Source organism: Dipodomys spectabilis, unplaced genomic scaffold (assembly GCF_019054845.1).
Source record: "Dipodomys spectabilis isolate Male_0828 unplaced genomic scaffold, ASM1905484v1 ptg000233l, whole genome shotgun sequence".
In the NCBI taxonomy this organism is placed as follows: Eukaryota; Metazoa; Chordata; class Mammalia; order Rodentia; family Heteromyidae; genus Dipodomys; species Dipodomys spectabilis.
The window spans coordinates 1426335-1440743 of NW_024870910.1; the positions used below are offsets into that span (position 1 = coordinate 1426335).

Below are 14409 nucleotides of genomic sequence, written 5' to 3' on the forward strand. Positions count from 1 at the left end.
TTGCAAGAAATGAGAACTGGAAAAAGCCTGCTGAGCTCCAACCCCCAGTTAGACTGAGTCTGAGGGGAGGTTTCTATGTACAGCGGTGACAGGAGCCTCTGAGGACTATGCCCTATCCATGTCAACGCCCACCAACCCTTCCCTCCTCAGATAAGCCGTGTGAGCTCTACTGCTCGCCCCTTGGGAAGGAGTCCCCGCTGCTGGTGGCTGATCGTGTCCTGGACGGCACACCCTGTGGACCCTACGAGACTGACCTCTGCGTGCATGGCAGGTGCCAGGTGACCAGCTTTTCCTTCTGTCCTTGGGGGTGGGGGTGAGGAGGCTCCTCCCCAGGGGAGCTTAGGATGGAGCAGAGGCCTCCCCCAAAGTAGGTTTTTTGAAGGCAATGTCTGCAATCTTTGTTCTGTAGGGAGTTGGGTGGCTCGAAGAACAGTAAAAGGCTTCCCAAAACTTTTTATATTTTGTTTTATTTTATTTGTGCTAGTACCGGGGCTTGAACTCAGGGCCTAGGTACTGACCCTTACATTTATTTTTTTTTGCTTAAGGGTGGCACTCTACCACTTGAACCACACCTTCACTTCCTGCCTTTTGGTAGTTAATAAGAGATTTAAAACATCTCACAGACTTTCCTGCCCCAGCTGGCTTCAAGCTGAGATCCTCAGATTTCAACTCCTAAGTACATAAGTTTATTGGCATGAGCCATCTGGCTCTCAAAACTTTCTTAAATTGCTTTGTCTGCTTTGTCTGACCTAAAACAGAGCACATGAGTGTAAGATGGACCAGAGGATGAATGGAAAAGCCATGAAAGGTGGCACCTTGCCCACAGGTGCCATTGCCTGGTGACTCAGTCTGAGCAAAGGAGAGAGCTCTGGGGTCTGAAGCCTGGCTTTTGGGGGAATCCTCCATATGCTGGAAGTTATTCTCCAAACCCCACCTGCTGCTAGGTGTCTGTGACCCAGGATATTGATAAATGTCACTTAAGACAAATAGAAAGCCAGGTACTGGTGGCTCACATCTATAATCCTAGCTACTCAGGAGGCTGGGATCTGAGGATCACAGTTCAAAGCCAATCTGGGAAGGAAAGTCCATGAGACTCTTATCTCCAATAAATTACACACACACAACAACAACAACAACAACAACCAGAAGTTGAACTGTTCCTCAAGTGGTAAAGTGCCAGGCTTGAGCAAGAGAAGCTCAGGGATAGTGCCCAGGCCCTGAGTTCAAGCCCCAAATAGAGGTCAAAGAGAAGGAGGGAGGAAAAGATCAAATGAAGGAAAGGAGAAAGGGAGAAAAGAAAGGAAGGGAGGAAGGGGAAAGGAGAGAGGCAGGCAGACAGATGGAGGAGGGAGACAGATGTACTGTCTGTCTTGCATTAAATCTGCTAGATTCCAGGTTCCCCAGAGACCCAGGCAGTAATCTCAGCATAGCCAGGCCTAGATGACCCTATGCTCTTGAGTTTTTCCAAGAGGGACTAGAAAGAGGGGGTCAGGAGGGACAAAGCTGGGATGCCATCACCTCTACCCACAGATGCCAGCTCCTGGTGACTCCGCTCAACCTGAGCAAAGGAGAGCTCTGGTGTCCGAGTCCACACAGCATCCTGTCATGAGGACTGGGACTGTACAGTTTATAAGTGATTGAGGCTAGGTGCCCCAAGACCAAGGCCTTGTAAAAAGGCTTTCTTGTTCCACCCTCAAGTGTAGAGCAGGGAGTAAGCAAACTCTCTGGGGCCTGTCGTATGCAGACGTTAATCCTGATCAGAAGGATTCAGCTTTTAGGATGAAACCACATCTCAAAGGCCCCATCTGCACTATCACATACATAGGAGTGGCCACAGCAGCCAGGGCAACCCCTTTCCGCAACGGCAGATACCTGCACCCATCACTGTCATGGCCCTGCCACGTGGCAGCCTATGCTTTGGCTACTGCAACTTCAACATTGTTGATATCTCTAATGCTTGGTTTCAGGGAGATTTTAAAAAACATTTTGGTGCCAAGCACCAGTGGTTCATGCCTGTAATCCTTAGCTACTCAGGGAGGCTGAGATCTGAGGATCAAAGTTTGATCTGCCAATCTGGCAGAAAATGTCTGTGAACTCTTTATGTCCAATTCAGGCAAGAAGCCAGAAGTGGAGCTATGGTTCAAGTTGTAAAGTAACATCCTTGAGCAAAAAAGCTCAGAGACAGTGCCCAGGCCCTGAGTTCAAGCCCCAGGACCACCAGCACAAGAAAATGGAGACCTTTCTGTGCAGTTGGGGATAGCGGCATTTCACTTTAATTGTGGTACAACAAACGGCTGGCTGCACACACAAAATCAACATCTAGGCTGACTGTTGTGAACAAACCATTTTCAGCACAAGTGGGTTTTTAACCTGCACAGTCCCAAGCCAGCTTCAAACTGGGATTTTCCCCCCCACCAGGGAAAAGCTTGACAAGACCCAGGCTCCTTGGCACTGCCTGGTTTTGTTATCAAATATGGATTAGTAAAGGTGATAAACGCCCAGTGCCCAAGAATCTTCAGCAAGGCAATCTCCCAGGGAGGGGGAAGCAATGAGTACTCAAAACAGAACCCTCAGGACTGCTGCTTTACAACAAAGACTGCTCAAGGTTCTGCCATTGAGAACAAAGCCCTTATCCTTATTTCTGAAGTGAGGCATTGCTGACAGTTCTCTGGAAATGTGAAGGATCTGCGTCCTTTCCAGATTGCCTGCTTTGCGTTTGTGGGCCATGCTGCATGCCAGTGTGTCTTGCCCGCCAATGATGTCATTCATTTGCAAGAAACTTCCCGGGTCAGAGACCATGTACTTTGGAGCCACCCCAGCCTCAAGCTGGCATCTTCTACAGTGTTCTTGCCAGTAGAGCGGCATTTCAGTGAATCCTAAAATTCTCCAGCTAATGGGATCTGTGTTCCTGCTGGACAAGATTTCAGCTGCTGGTGGTCTGTGCTTTGGTTTGAATCTCAGCCTTTTCAATTAAGGAGTCTACTCTATACCATGATAGTGGAAGTTGTACTCCTTTATCCAGAGGAACAAGTCAGCTGAGTAGCCTGGTGTTTGTAGGCATCCGGTCTTGGGGAGCCTGAGCTTGTCCTGCACTCGGGTGTTTTCTTGCTTGGTTCAGATGGCTAACAAAACATAGACTAGCTGTATACGTGACAGTGTTGTGGAGGCTGGAAATTCCAGGATCAAGATAGCAGCATGGTTGGATTCTGGGGAGGACAGATTACAGCTTACCTGGAGTGGTATCTTCATGTCATGGAAGGAAAGCTACTTAGTCTTGGGTCTCTTCTTATGAAGGCGCTAATTACATCAGTGAGGGCTCTGTCCTCCCCACCCTAGTTTTAAACATCACCATCACTCTGGCATTCAGGATTCGATGGACAACTCTGACATGGACACAAGTTCAGTCTATGGCTGAGACACTGGGGCGCAGGACTCCCATTCCCAGATGTCCCTCCATCTCCACAGATGTCATCATCACAGCCTATGGTGTCACCTTCACTGAGCCTGGCACTAACCAAGTGAGGTCAGAGGGCACCAAGATGAAGACGGAGCACCTTTCACAACCCCATGGCAGTCACTGCTCCTCAGGCTCTTCATCTGCCAGTGGTGAGGGTATCCAGGATGGTTCTTGGCCATTGTATGCCCTAGATGAATGTGCCCAGAGGCCTGCTGGCCTCCAGGAAGCCCATCTGTCCTTGCAAAAGTGTCAGCGTCTCAGTAGGAGACATTAGTACTTGTTACAAACACTTCATAAGATTAAAACCCTGGTGGGAGCTGGGGGTGGTGAAACTGCTTTCTAGAGGAAGTTCGAGATCATCTGCCAAATTTTATCTTCAGAACTTGAGCATACTTAAATATGAGCATAAATCAAATACAAATATATGCCTCATTTCAGCAATTGCCCAAAATGGAATATTCTGGATTCCTGTGGTACTTCAAAGTGAATACAGCAACAAAGTTAGTGGAGCGAAAATAATAGTCATCCTGATTTAAAAAACATCTCAGAGAGGATCTGAATCTATTCGCTGACATAATTATCTAACTTGAGTGGAAAAAAGTTAGAAGTTGCTCACTTTTTGTGGAAGACAGAAGTTACAGAAATATCACCATTGTTTGCTTACTAATAACTTTCCCCTCCGTTCCCCTTGGCTATCAATTTTGCGATTTGGGGGTAACTCAGGGGCATTCTGGGAAATTTTAAGAAACATAGTAACTAGTTGGTAGGGAGAGAGGCTCCAAGATGGCATTCTGAGTAGATTCCACCCCGCTCCAAATAGCAGGCTGATTCAGACCATCATGTGAAACATGGAAATACCATCTTATTCCATTTTTATGAGGACCGAGTTGAGTTTCATTTCAGTGAGTCACAAATTACTTAACATGCTGAAATTAAACTTAACAGCACTCATAAAAATGGGAGAGAATTGGAGGGGAAGAAACACAAACATTATATATTTTTCAGCAAGTCACTATAAATCAGACAGCCCGTCATTAATTACACCTACTGTTGGCCTCCAGAAGCGAAGATTTAGTCTCTAATATACAGCTTGTTTACGGGAGCTGTGACATGCAATGGGAGAATTCAATGGCCACGTGGCTTTGCCACTGGACAGTGGACATATCTAAATATGCATGAAATCTGGTTGTTTGCATTTTCTCCAGTGCTTGATTAGCTCACACACACACACACACACACATACACACACACACACACCCATACACATAGCCAGTCTCTCTGATCAGCATCATTCTCTTTGGAACCATAATTTGTGAACATATCATGAGCTTGATGAGCAGCAAACAAAACATCTATTTAGGGAGCGTTGAGTCTGAGTGATCTAGCTTCCTTTATGAGCTGCTACAGAGGGGAACCTTTGGTTATATATGGAAAAATATATGTATATATTTTATATATAACATATAAACTTAAATACATAACATATAAACAAGTACTTACATGTATATCTTATGTAATACATTTATAATATATAATTATATACAGCAGTATATTTGTAATATTCTTATATATAATATATAATAAAATTATATATGTATAATATACAATGTCAGTTATTTACATATGAATATATATTTATACTTTATTTACAAATATATATACATATTTATATACAGTTTATACTAATATATACAAGTATACAGAAATTTATATATTTGTATATGACTATATGATATATATTTGTATATAAATATATATATGAAAATAAGTGGCTAGATCCTGTTCTCAAGGCTTTGGCAGTTCTAGAATCTGGGACCTGTTTCAACGGACCATTTTCATGGTCAGGAATTTACTAGTTTCCCATTTTGTGTCCAAAAGTATATATGGAAATTAATGGGTAGAATTTAAGAGAAATATGAGGTTCTAGCCTCAGGGTATCCTCTGTGAAGAAGAGGTAATAGCACAGAGGAAGGCAAATAGGGCAGGGTGCTGATCCTCAGGAGTATATTTCAAGAACACCTTCCTGCTTATTGCCTTTGCTACTTCACAGCCACACAGCTGACATCCCCAAAGTGCAGGGCAGTGGGTGCCAGGCCTCCATCACCGTACTACCCTCAAAGGAAGTCTAGCACAAAGCACAGCGGGGGAAATGGGGGTGATCAAGAGGCCCCCAGACAAAGGAAAGCCATTCTTTCAGGAAGGCAGAGTGAATGGGAGTGTTACTGAGATACAAAGCAACTGAAGCCAGGCTGGAACAACTGAGAAGAAAGCACAGCCTGAGAGCTTTCCCCTTGGGAAGGAAGGTTGGAAGTGAAGAGTTGGTTCAGAGCAAGGAGATGACTTAAGGGCTGCACCAATATGGCTGACCTATATGCCCAGGACCTATGGCCTTTTGTGTCCAAAGAAGGCACTAATCTTTCTGGGTTAGGGGTATACTCCAGCTTCCCACACTTTAGTCTCCAAAGGAGACTTACCACACAGCACTGACCAGTCTCAACTATAGATTGTCTCCTTTAGCTTCTTGCTGCTTCATGCTCAAATCGAAGAGCTCACCAGCTATTTGAAGGAGCCCAACAGCATGACTAGGAAAGATCAAGAAAAATAAACAGAAAAATTGACCCTGGAAGAAAAATTGAGAGGATCATGGAATTCTGCACATAGCCAAACTACCAAACATATGGGTAAAATAAAGTAATTTTGAGACCTGGAAGGACGCCGAAATTAATACTTTCCATGCGTTCATTCTGGAGAAATAATGTGTAGTTTAGCAAACCAAAGATGAAGTCAAGAGGAAGATGAGTACTTCAGGCCCAGGAGCAAATCCCAGCATGATGACTGAGCAGCCAGACTGCAATCTGCATCCAGTTAACATTCAAACAGGGAGTCCTGCCCAAGAGATGGGATGATACAGAAGTCGGGGGATAGCTACTAAGTTGAAGAAGCAAGTACGCTGTGCAGCCAGAAAGGAGAGGGGAAGGGAGGGGCAAAAAGAAGGGACCAGCATCCATCAAAATGTATCCAAGAGAAGCTTCCTAGATGTGTCAGCGTTGTGTGTCTCCTCAGTCTTAGGCCCAACATTCTGAGCCTTTGCAGTGTGCTGGAAACAGGCTCCACCTAATTCTCCCAAATTTCTGTTTAAAAAAAAAACAACCCACTTGGGCCAAAATTCAAAGCAAATTCAAAGTCATCAACCTAAAAAAATTGTAAAAAAGGAATAACCCAGCCAGACCAGAACTTGAAATGTGACCCTTTCAAGAACACATGTAAGCAGATATTGTGGCAGGTTGAAAAAGATTTCATACCATAAAAATAAACACATACAGTCTTTATAAATTGACAAGTTCGGTTCACTTTTTAAAATGGTACAGGAAAGTCCTAGTTCATGAGCTAGCCCAGATTGGGGAGGAATTAACAGGTTTGAATCAAGAAAACAGAGGCAGAAATAACCTCTTTTTGGCAACACTAAGGTTTGGTTACTAGGCAGGCACCTTGCCATTGAGACCTACTCCAGCCCTTCGTTTATGTATGTTTTTCTTTGGTTGAGAGAGAAGCTGAGAGTGAGGCTTCTTCCCATGTGAGCATCTTGAGAAAGAGCAAAACTACTCTCACTTGAGTCATCCTAGATCCTGGTTTCCTTTAGAGTTAAAAGTAGCAAGGTGGGGCTGGGAAGGTGGCTCTGTGGTAGAGTCCTTGCCTTGCATGCATGAGTGCCTGGGTGGTTTGATTCCTCAGCACCACATCAAAAGAAAAAGCCGGAAATAGTGCTGTGGCTCAAGTGGTTGAGCACTAGCCTTGAGCTGAAGAGCTGAGGGACAAATTATTAGAATTATTTTTTATTTTTTGCTGATCTTGGGGCTTGAACTCAGAGACTGACTGGACACTGTTCCTGAGCCTCTTAGTGCTCAAGGCTAGTGCTCTACCACTTGAGCCACAGCACCACTTCCATCTTTTTTGAGTTTTTGATTGGAGATAAGAGTCTCACAAGGACTTTTCTGCCTGAGTTGGCTCCGAACCAGGATCCTCATATCTCAGCCTCCTGAGTAACTAAGATTATAGGCGTGAACCATTGTGCCTGCCTAGGTATTATTTTTATTAGCAGTTCTTAAAATGTTTGCTTTCACCAAAAAAAAAAAGAGTATTATAGAAAACTCAAATGTAAACTTGGCTTATTTTGCCGAATACAGAATTCTCATGTGCATGTGTTTGCTTTCTGGGTTTTTGTTTTTAAAGAAAAACTAAGAGTTTGGAATTGTCTAATACTTTTTCTGAAACTTTGTGTTGTGTTTCTAGACCCAAGGGTAGAGTTTTTCCTTCCTTAATTTTCAACAATAATGTGAGTTGTAAAAGAAGAGGAGTGCCTTTTTGTGGACTAGGTCTCCCTAACTGAGAAATGTGAGCTAGCCAACCTGGCTAAATGGAGTCTCTACCTACCTCTCCAAAAGTGTCAGGGTGATTTTTGTTGTAGATGAGACTGTTGATGGTTCTAACCAAGGTTCTGGTGAGCCGTGACACCGTGAAGAGTAGCCACACCATTTGGCACATGAGAGCTAGTCTTTGTACTCAGGGCCTGTACTTCCAGCAGTGCTGGCATGAGAAACAGAGCTTCAGACCTTAGCGCAATTCTGTGGTCACTTGGGCCTTTCTAGGCCCTTCTCCTCCATAACATATACTAAAACAAATGCACTTTTGATAACTGTGTAGGTTTAAAGACAAATATAACAACAACTAGGTTCTATGCACTTTTTTTACTCTTGTGATTTTAAAAGGAATTTAACTATTTCTTGAGACTCTAAAGGTATTTGGGACCCTGGAAACTGAGCCTATGGGGCATCATGGAGAATCAGCTTTCATATCCACTGCAGCTGGACTCCAGTGGCTCATGTTTGTCATCCTAGCAATCTATTTAGGAGGCTGAGATCTGAGGATCACAATTCAAAGCCAGCCAGAGCAGCAAAGTCTATAACTCTTATCTCAAAAAAAAAAAAAAAAGGACTCATATCTTATTAACTACCAAAAAACTAGAAGTGGAGCCTATAGCTCAAGTGATAGTGCATCAGCCTTGAGCAAAAAAGTTAAAAGATAGTGCCAAGGCCCTGAGTTCAAGCCCAGTATTGGCACACACACACACACACACACACACACACACACACACACACACACACACACACACACAAAACCTTCACAACCCTACTGAGTTTTAAGCACAGACAGAATAACTTGGTCCTCTGGCTTTCTAGAAAATCGGCTGTGATGGCATCATTGGGTCTGCGGCCAAAGAAGACCGGTGTGGGGTCTGCAGTGGGGACAGCAAGACGTGTCGTGTGGTGAAGGGTGACTTCAGCCACTCTCGAGGGACAGGTGAGTGCCTGGCCTGAGGGCCTCTGGGAACACAGGACATCCCGCCCCCCCAGAACAGCTGTGTATTTGTCCAAAAGCTAATGTTCACGTGACCATCCACAGAATATCCCCAGATACCATGGAAAAGGAAACCTGTTCACAGAACACTTAGGAGATCTCGCAAAAGCAAAACCAGACGCCAAACACTAAATTGGATTTAAAAACCAAATTTCCAGACTGTCAGCAAAGCATGAAGTTTGTTGGAGAATTTGCCGCCTGGTTCCGTAGGAAAACTTGAGAAAGGGACACTGGGGAAGTTGATTTGGGGTCTTTGGGGCCCATGTGCACTTGCTTTTCTATTCAAATTAAAATTGTAGTTAACTAAAATTAAACTAAGTTAATCATAATGGTCACATTTCAGGTACTTCACGCCAATAGGACAAAGTCATTCCAGAGAACATTCTGGTCATCTCTGGAAGTTCCTTTAGATTGCACTCAGTCTCCAGAACTTCGTTGATTTCAACTATTTGCTTTGCTGTATCTGAGACCATCTCCCTCCTCCCCTTGGAGCACTATAGCTTCCTCAATGTTGGAGACTGAACATAGGTCATACCAGCATGTATTCAGTTTATTGAGAAATCTGTGTGCAATGTTCATTTGCACATGAATGAGTCACCAGCTGCTTGTTATAATACAGCTTAATTACACACAAGCCTGAAATCAGGGTCTGATGGTCTGAAATTCACAAAGATACTGGCAAAGGGTCATCCATCTGTCCACGGTTTACTCACCATGAACACCACAATCAAAGTTAACTGAGATGACTTCACTCACAGTGAATGTGGAATGTCCCCGCCCCCCCCCCCCCCCAGCCCAAGCCCCTGTGCCAGAGGTGGAGATGAGGACTATGTAGTCTCTGGCCCTGCAGACCTGTACAATGAGTACAAATTAATTGATGACAGGGATGGAGAAAAGGCACATTAGGCTGAAGGAGACACATATTCTTATGAGACTCTGTAGAAATCCTTTGAAGTCTTCAGGTCATTTGACGTCTCAGTGACTCCAGCCCAGCCCAGCACATTCCCCAGCCCTATCTGTGTAGATAGGAAGGCAGCTTTCATGTGTGCCCAGCTCTGAGGAGTGAGGACAAGAGGAATGCCTTATCCTCGTACAGGGTGAATACCAGAGGGAAATGCCATGCCAGAGAGATAAGCCAGAATCAAATGTAGGATTTTTTGCCCTGTGAAGTCCAGACCCAGCCTCAGCTCCTCTGGGTCCTCTGACTAAATCCTCCAACTGGGAATTATGACAGATCCACACAGGACTACCACCACTGCCTCAACCCAGCAAGAATCCCGGGGTCTCCCAATCTGGGTGAGGAGCAATCCCAGTGCAGCATCAGGGGAGCTGTCGCTGCCCTCCTGCCTGCTTCTTAGCAACACTGAGCAGGTGTGGCCCTCAGCTACTCAGCATTACAGGGAATCAGCTCTAGCATCTGTCTGGTGAATGCATGGGTTTCTAATGCTCATACCATGGCTAATCAGATATAGCCAGGTTGAAAACTTGTAGTATTCTTTTCCTTCATCAAATTGTCATTTTAATGTTAGTATTTTTATTCCATCCTGTTCCTTGACTCAGAGATATCCAAGAGGTTTCTGGATCTCAGTCCCCACTGAACACCAATCAGGGTGCTCCACCGTCTTTTAATCCTTCTATACTTTGTTCTTGAGGAGAACTTTCTCCAACAGGCTCTCACGAGAGGTGGTATGGTCCATCCCTTTAGAACATGGATAGATCCACGTGTCTTGTGTCTATTCAGTAATCAGCTCCAGAGCCCCTGTCTTGAGGGGGTCCTGTGTTCCAACTCCAGGACACGGAGCGTGGACATTCCATGGGAAAATACAAGGTTATGTGAAGAGGACGTATAGCAGGGCCTCTTTCTGCTGTGGTTACGAATGATGGTACCTGCACATAAACCAATTATAATGTGTTTCTTTTCCTCAGTCAAGAACGATCTTTGTATGAAGGTGTCCACATGTGTGATGGCGAAGGCAGTCCCCAAGTGTTTCTCATGTAAGATGTCGGATGTTCTGTGTCCTCCCTGTGGTGACATGCTTGGTGTGGGGTTCTCGCCTCGCTTACATGCCTGGATGTGTTTTAAACAGAATCAGTAGGAATGAGTCCTGATGAAGCCATGGGTAAAACAAAGGCTGTTTATTGGCTATATATGACTGATGTTGAGCAGTCCTGTCCCCCCCAAAAAATAAGAAAAAAAAAACTTGTAGAATAAAACCAAATTAAAGATTTTTAAAAAGTAGTTGGGCAACAGTGGCTCATGCCTGTAATCCCGGCCACTCAGAAGGGAGAGATCAGGAGGATCACCACTTAAGGCCAATCAAGGCAAGAAAAAAAAATATTAAAACACCATCTTAACAAACTGGGCATGATAGTTTATAACTGTAATCCCATGCAAAGGATCATGGTCCAAGGTCAACCCCAGGTAAAAAGTATAAGACCCTACCTTAAAAAAAATAACGAAATCAACGAAGACTAGGGGTGTAGCTCAAGTAACAGCATGCAGGCCTTGCAAGCAGTAGTCAGTGAGTTCAAACCCTAATACCACAATCAATCAATACAAAGAGTCACAAGACTGGATGGAACTCTGCCATGTGTCTACTGTGCTAAGGATAGGGACCTGTTCTCGGCCAGATGTGACATTTGTCACGAATGTTAAGGCTGTTAGAGAAGTTAACCATGGTTGGTACCTTTCTTCCAACATAAAGGAAGTTTCTGTACTGCAGAAATGGACTTTCCTATTGGCAGAGGGGCTTTTGGTGGCAGCTTCATGACCTTCATGCTGGTGGTAAAGGCACTGTTCTTGCTTTACCCATCTATACTGGCCTCTCATCCAGAGGGTGAATGCAAGCCTGACCTAACCTCACAGAACCACCTTTTAGCAGTGAACCAAGGTAGTAACACACATGGCCCCAACCCACAGAGGTGCAAAAGCTTTGTGCATTCGATAGAAATTCTACTTCACATTTTGTTCTTTTCCCAGGCTTCCGATGTGAGGTCTGATCCTCTGTGGTGGTGCTGGGAAGTAGCTGGGCACTGTGGCTCTCCATCAGCTAGCTAGCTAGCTAGGGTCTGCAATAGGAAATCACCTGTACCGCACAGTATCCTATGTGTGAAGCTTCGGTATCAGATGATTAGGTGTTGTAAGTGCATTTTTTACCTTTGAAATTTTCAACTTCGAGTGGCTTTGTCAGGATGTGATCCCATTGGAAATCAAGAGACATCTGAAGGCTCATAAACAAGTTTATACAAATGGAAATATTGGAAATATATATGTATACTTACACCAAAAGCTTTCTGAGTATCTTATGATTTATTTATCAACAAAAAATTCCTCTGATTTTTTTTTATCAGTTCAATAATTTTCTTCCAAAGAAATTGCCAGATACTGGTGGCTCATGCCTGTGATTCTAGCTACTCAGGAGGCTGAGATCTGAGAACTGAGATTCAAAGCTAGACTGGGCAGATAAAATATGAGAGTGACTCTTACCTCCAATTAACCAGCAACTCCCAGAAGTAGAGGTGTATGGCTCAAGTGACAGAGCCTAAGCCTTGAATGAAAAGGCTGAGGGACAGTGCCCAGGCCCTGCGTTCAAGGACCAGTACCAGAACACAAAAAAAGCAAAAGGAAAGGAAAGCAAAGAAAGAAGGATGGATGGAGGGCAGGAAGGAAGGAAAAGAAACTGCTGAAAATGTGAAGAAGTAGAGAACCCAATCATCCAAAGCAAATCTACTTGGGAAAGGAAGATAAAAATAATTCCTCATGGGGAAATATACTCATAGCCTGCTAATGTTACCTATCTGGTAGATGTGAGACTTCACTAAGAAGTTCCCTGGGGACCCCAGCCCTTGAGGCAGAAGAGGCCTTCTGTCTTGGAACAATGGCAAAAACGTTGGTTTTACCCATGGCATCCTTATGAAGCTAGATGTGTCTAACTGGGTTTCCTCCTGCTTGATGGCCCTGACTCAGAGGGAAAATTTCTCCCAAGTCTCATTTCCTTGCCTAGAACATTCATTGGTCTTATAAATCTGCAGAGTGAATGCTCAGTTTCATTCTACTTTGTACATGGTCAGCATCATGGTGTCTGGCTTCTCTACCAGGGGCCATCTGTCCCGAAGGACCACATGGTACTTTGGGACTCGACGCTGGCACTCTTCCCCTCCCTAGCTACTCTTTATACCAACCTAGCTTGAGCCCTGAGCTCTGGGTCAGAGCCAGTGCTGTCAGGACCGTGTAATTGAGGCAGCTTCTGTGGTTTGGGGGCTTTCTCTTTCATTGTTCTCTCTCTCTCAGGAGGACCCCACGAGGGCTCCAAGAGCCCATGCACTGCCATGTAAGGTTACCCAAGGATGTGCCTCTCTTAGCTTTCTATTGTCCCTTGGCATATCCACACCAGGAAAAGGGTACAAGACACAAAGCAGATGTTCGTTCAGTGTTGCATTGTGCGCCAAAAGGAAGCTTTAAAAATAGCCATGGTGGTCGTGCATGCTGCAAATGTACCTTGCTCAGGAATGTTGGGTAATTCCCTCCTGGGAACCTAGGCAAGCTCTATCCATGCCCTGTCCTGTGGCAGACCTGTGATACTTACTTCAAGCTCCGTGAGTCACAAAATAGGAAGAAAACTCCACTGCACGGTTCTCCTTTCAGAAAATAAAAATTCTGTGGTTTAAGTGGAAATTCCTCTGAAGAAGATTTCAGTCATTTTGACCCTGAACATGTTTTGTCTCTGTTTTCTATTTTTTGGGTTTTTTTTTTTTTTGACACTTTGCGATCTTTTTTTTCTGGAATCCAGTAATTCTTCAAATTCCTTGGAAGGCATGGAGGAATCCTTAGACCCTCAGGCCCACGCTTCAAGTGTCCTACTTGTCAGCTCCCACTGCTCGCTTGTACACACCAAAGAAAGACATCAGCTTTCTTCTGTCTTCTGAGCAAGGTCACTAACCAGAGAGGAAGAACAAATGGTGTAAAAGTTGTGATAGCTGGGTACCATGGCTCAGGCCCATAATCCTGTATACTCTGGAGGCTGAGATCTGAGGATCATAGTTCAGAGCCAGACCAGACAAGGTCCACCACCAAAGTTCAAAGAGAGCTGTGGCAAAGTGGTAGAGCACTAGCTGTGAGTGAAAAAGCTAAAGGACAACTCCCAGGTCCTGAGTTCAAGCCCCAGTACTGGCATTAAAAACAAAGGTGTGAACTTCATTGGTAATTGGGAAATGCAAATTAAATCTACGACAGCTATTGGGTAGCAAACAAGAATATAGTTAATTTTCAGCATTTTAAGATCTCATATACTCATGAGACCATTAGAAGACAACTTAAACTGCATATATGTTAAAAACTTTTTTTCCCTTTTCAGGTTTATGTTAGTGCATATTGGTTGGACAATATAGGGGGTTCCATTGTGATATTTCTACACATTTATATGATATATGTTGGTAATATTCATCTCCTATATTAATCTATTTTTTCTATCTTTCATTAGTCTTTCTTGCAGGATTTTATTTATTTATTTATTTATTTTGGTCCAGTCGTGGGGCCT

The 14409-nt window shown here is 44.1% G+C and overlaps 1 protein-coding gene across 2 annotated transcripts in view; it reads left to right on the forward strand.

Annotated features, from left to right (window-relative positions):
- Positions 1–14409, forward strand: part of Adamts17 (ADAM metallopeptidase with thrombospondin type 1 motif 17) — a 146124-nt gene that overhangs the window by 100670 nt on the left and 31045 nt on the right. For both annotated transcript variants that reach the window (XM_042698560.1, XM_042698561.1), the window contains exons 14-15: positions 151–278; positions 8695–8815. In XM_042698560.1, the coding sequence (XP_042554494.1) occupies positions 151–278; positions 8695–8815 (249 nt within the window). The remainder of the gene's footprint in view (positions 1–150; positions 279–8694; positions 8816–14409) is intronic.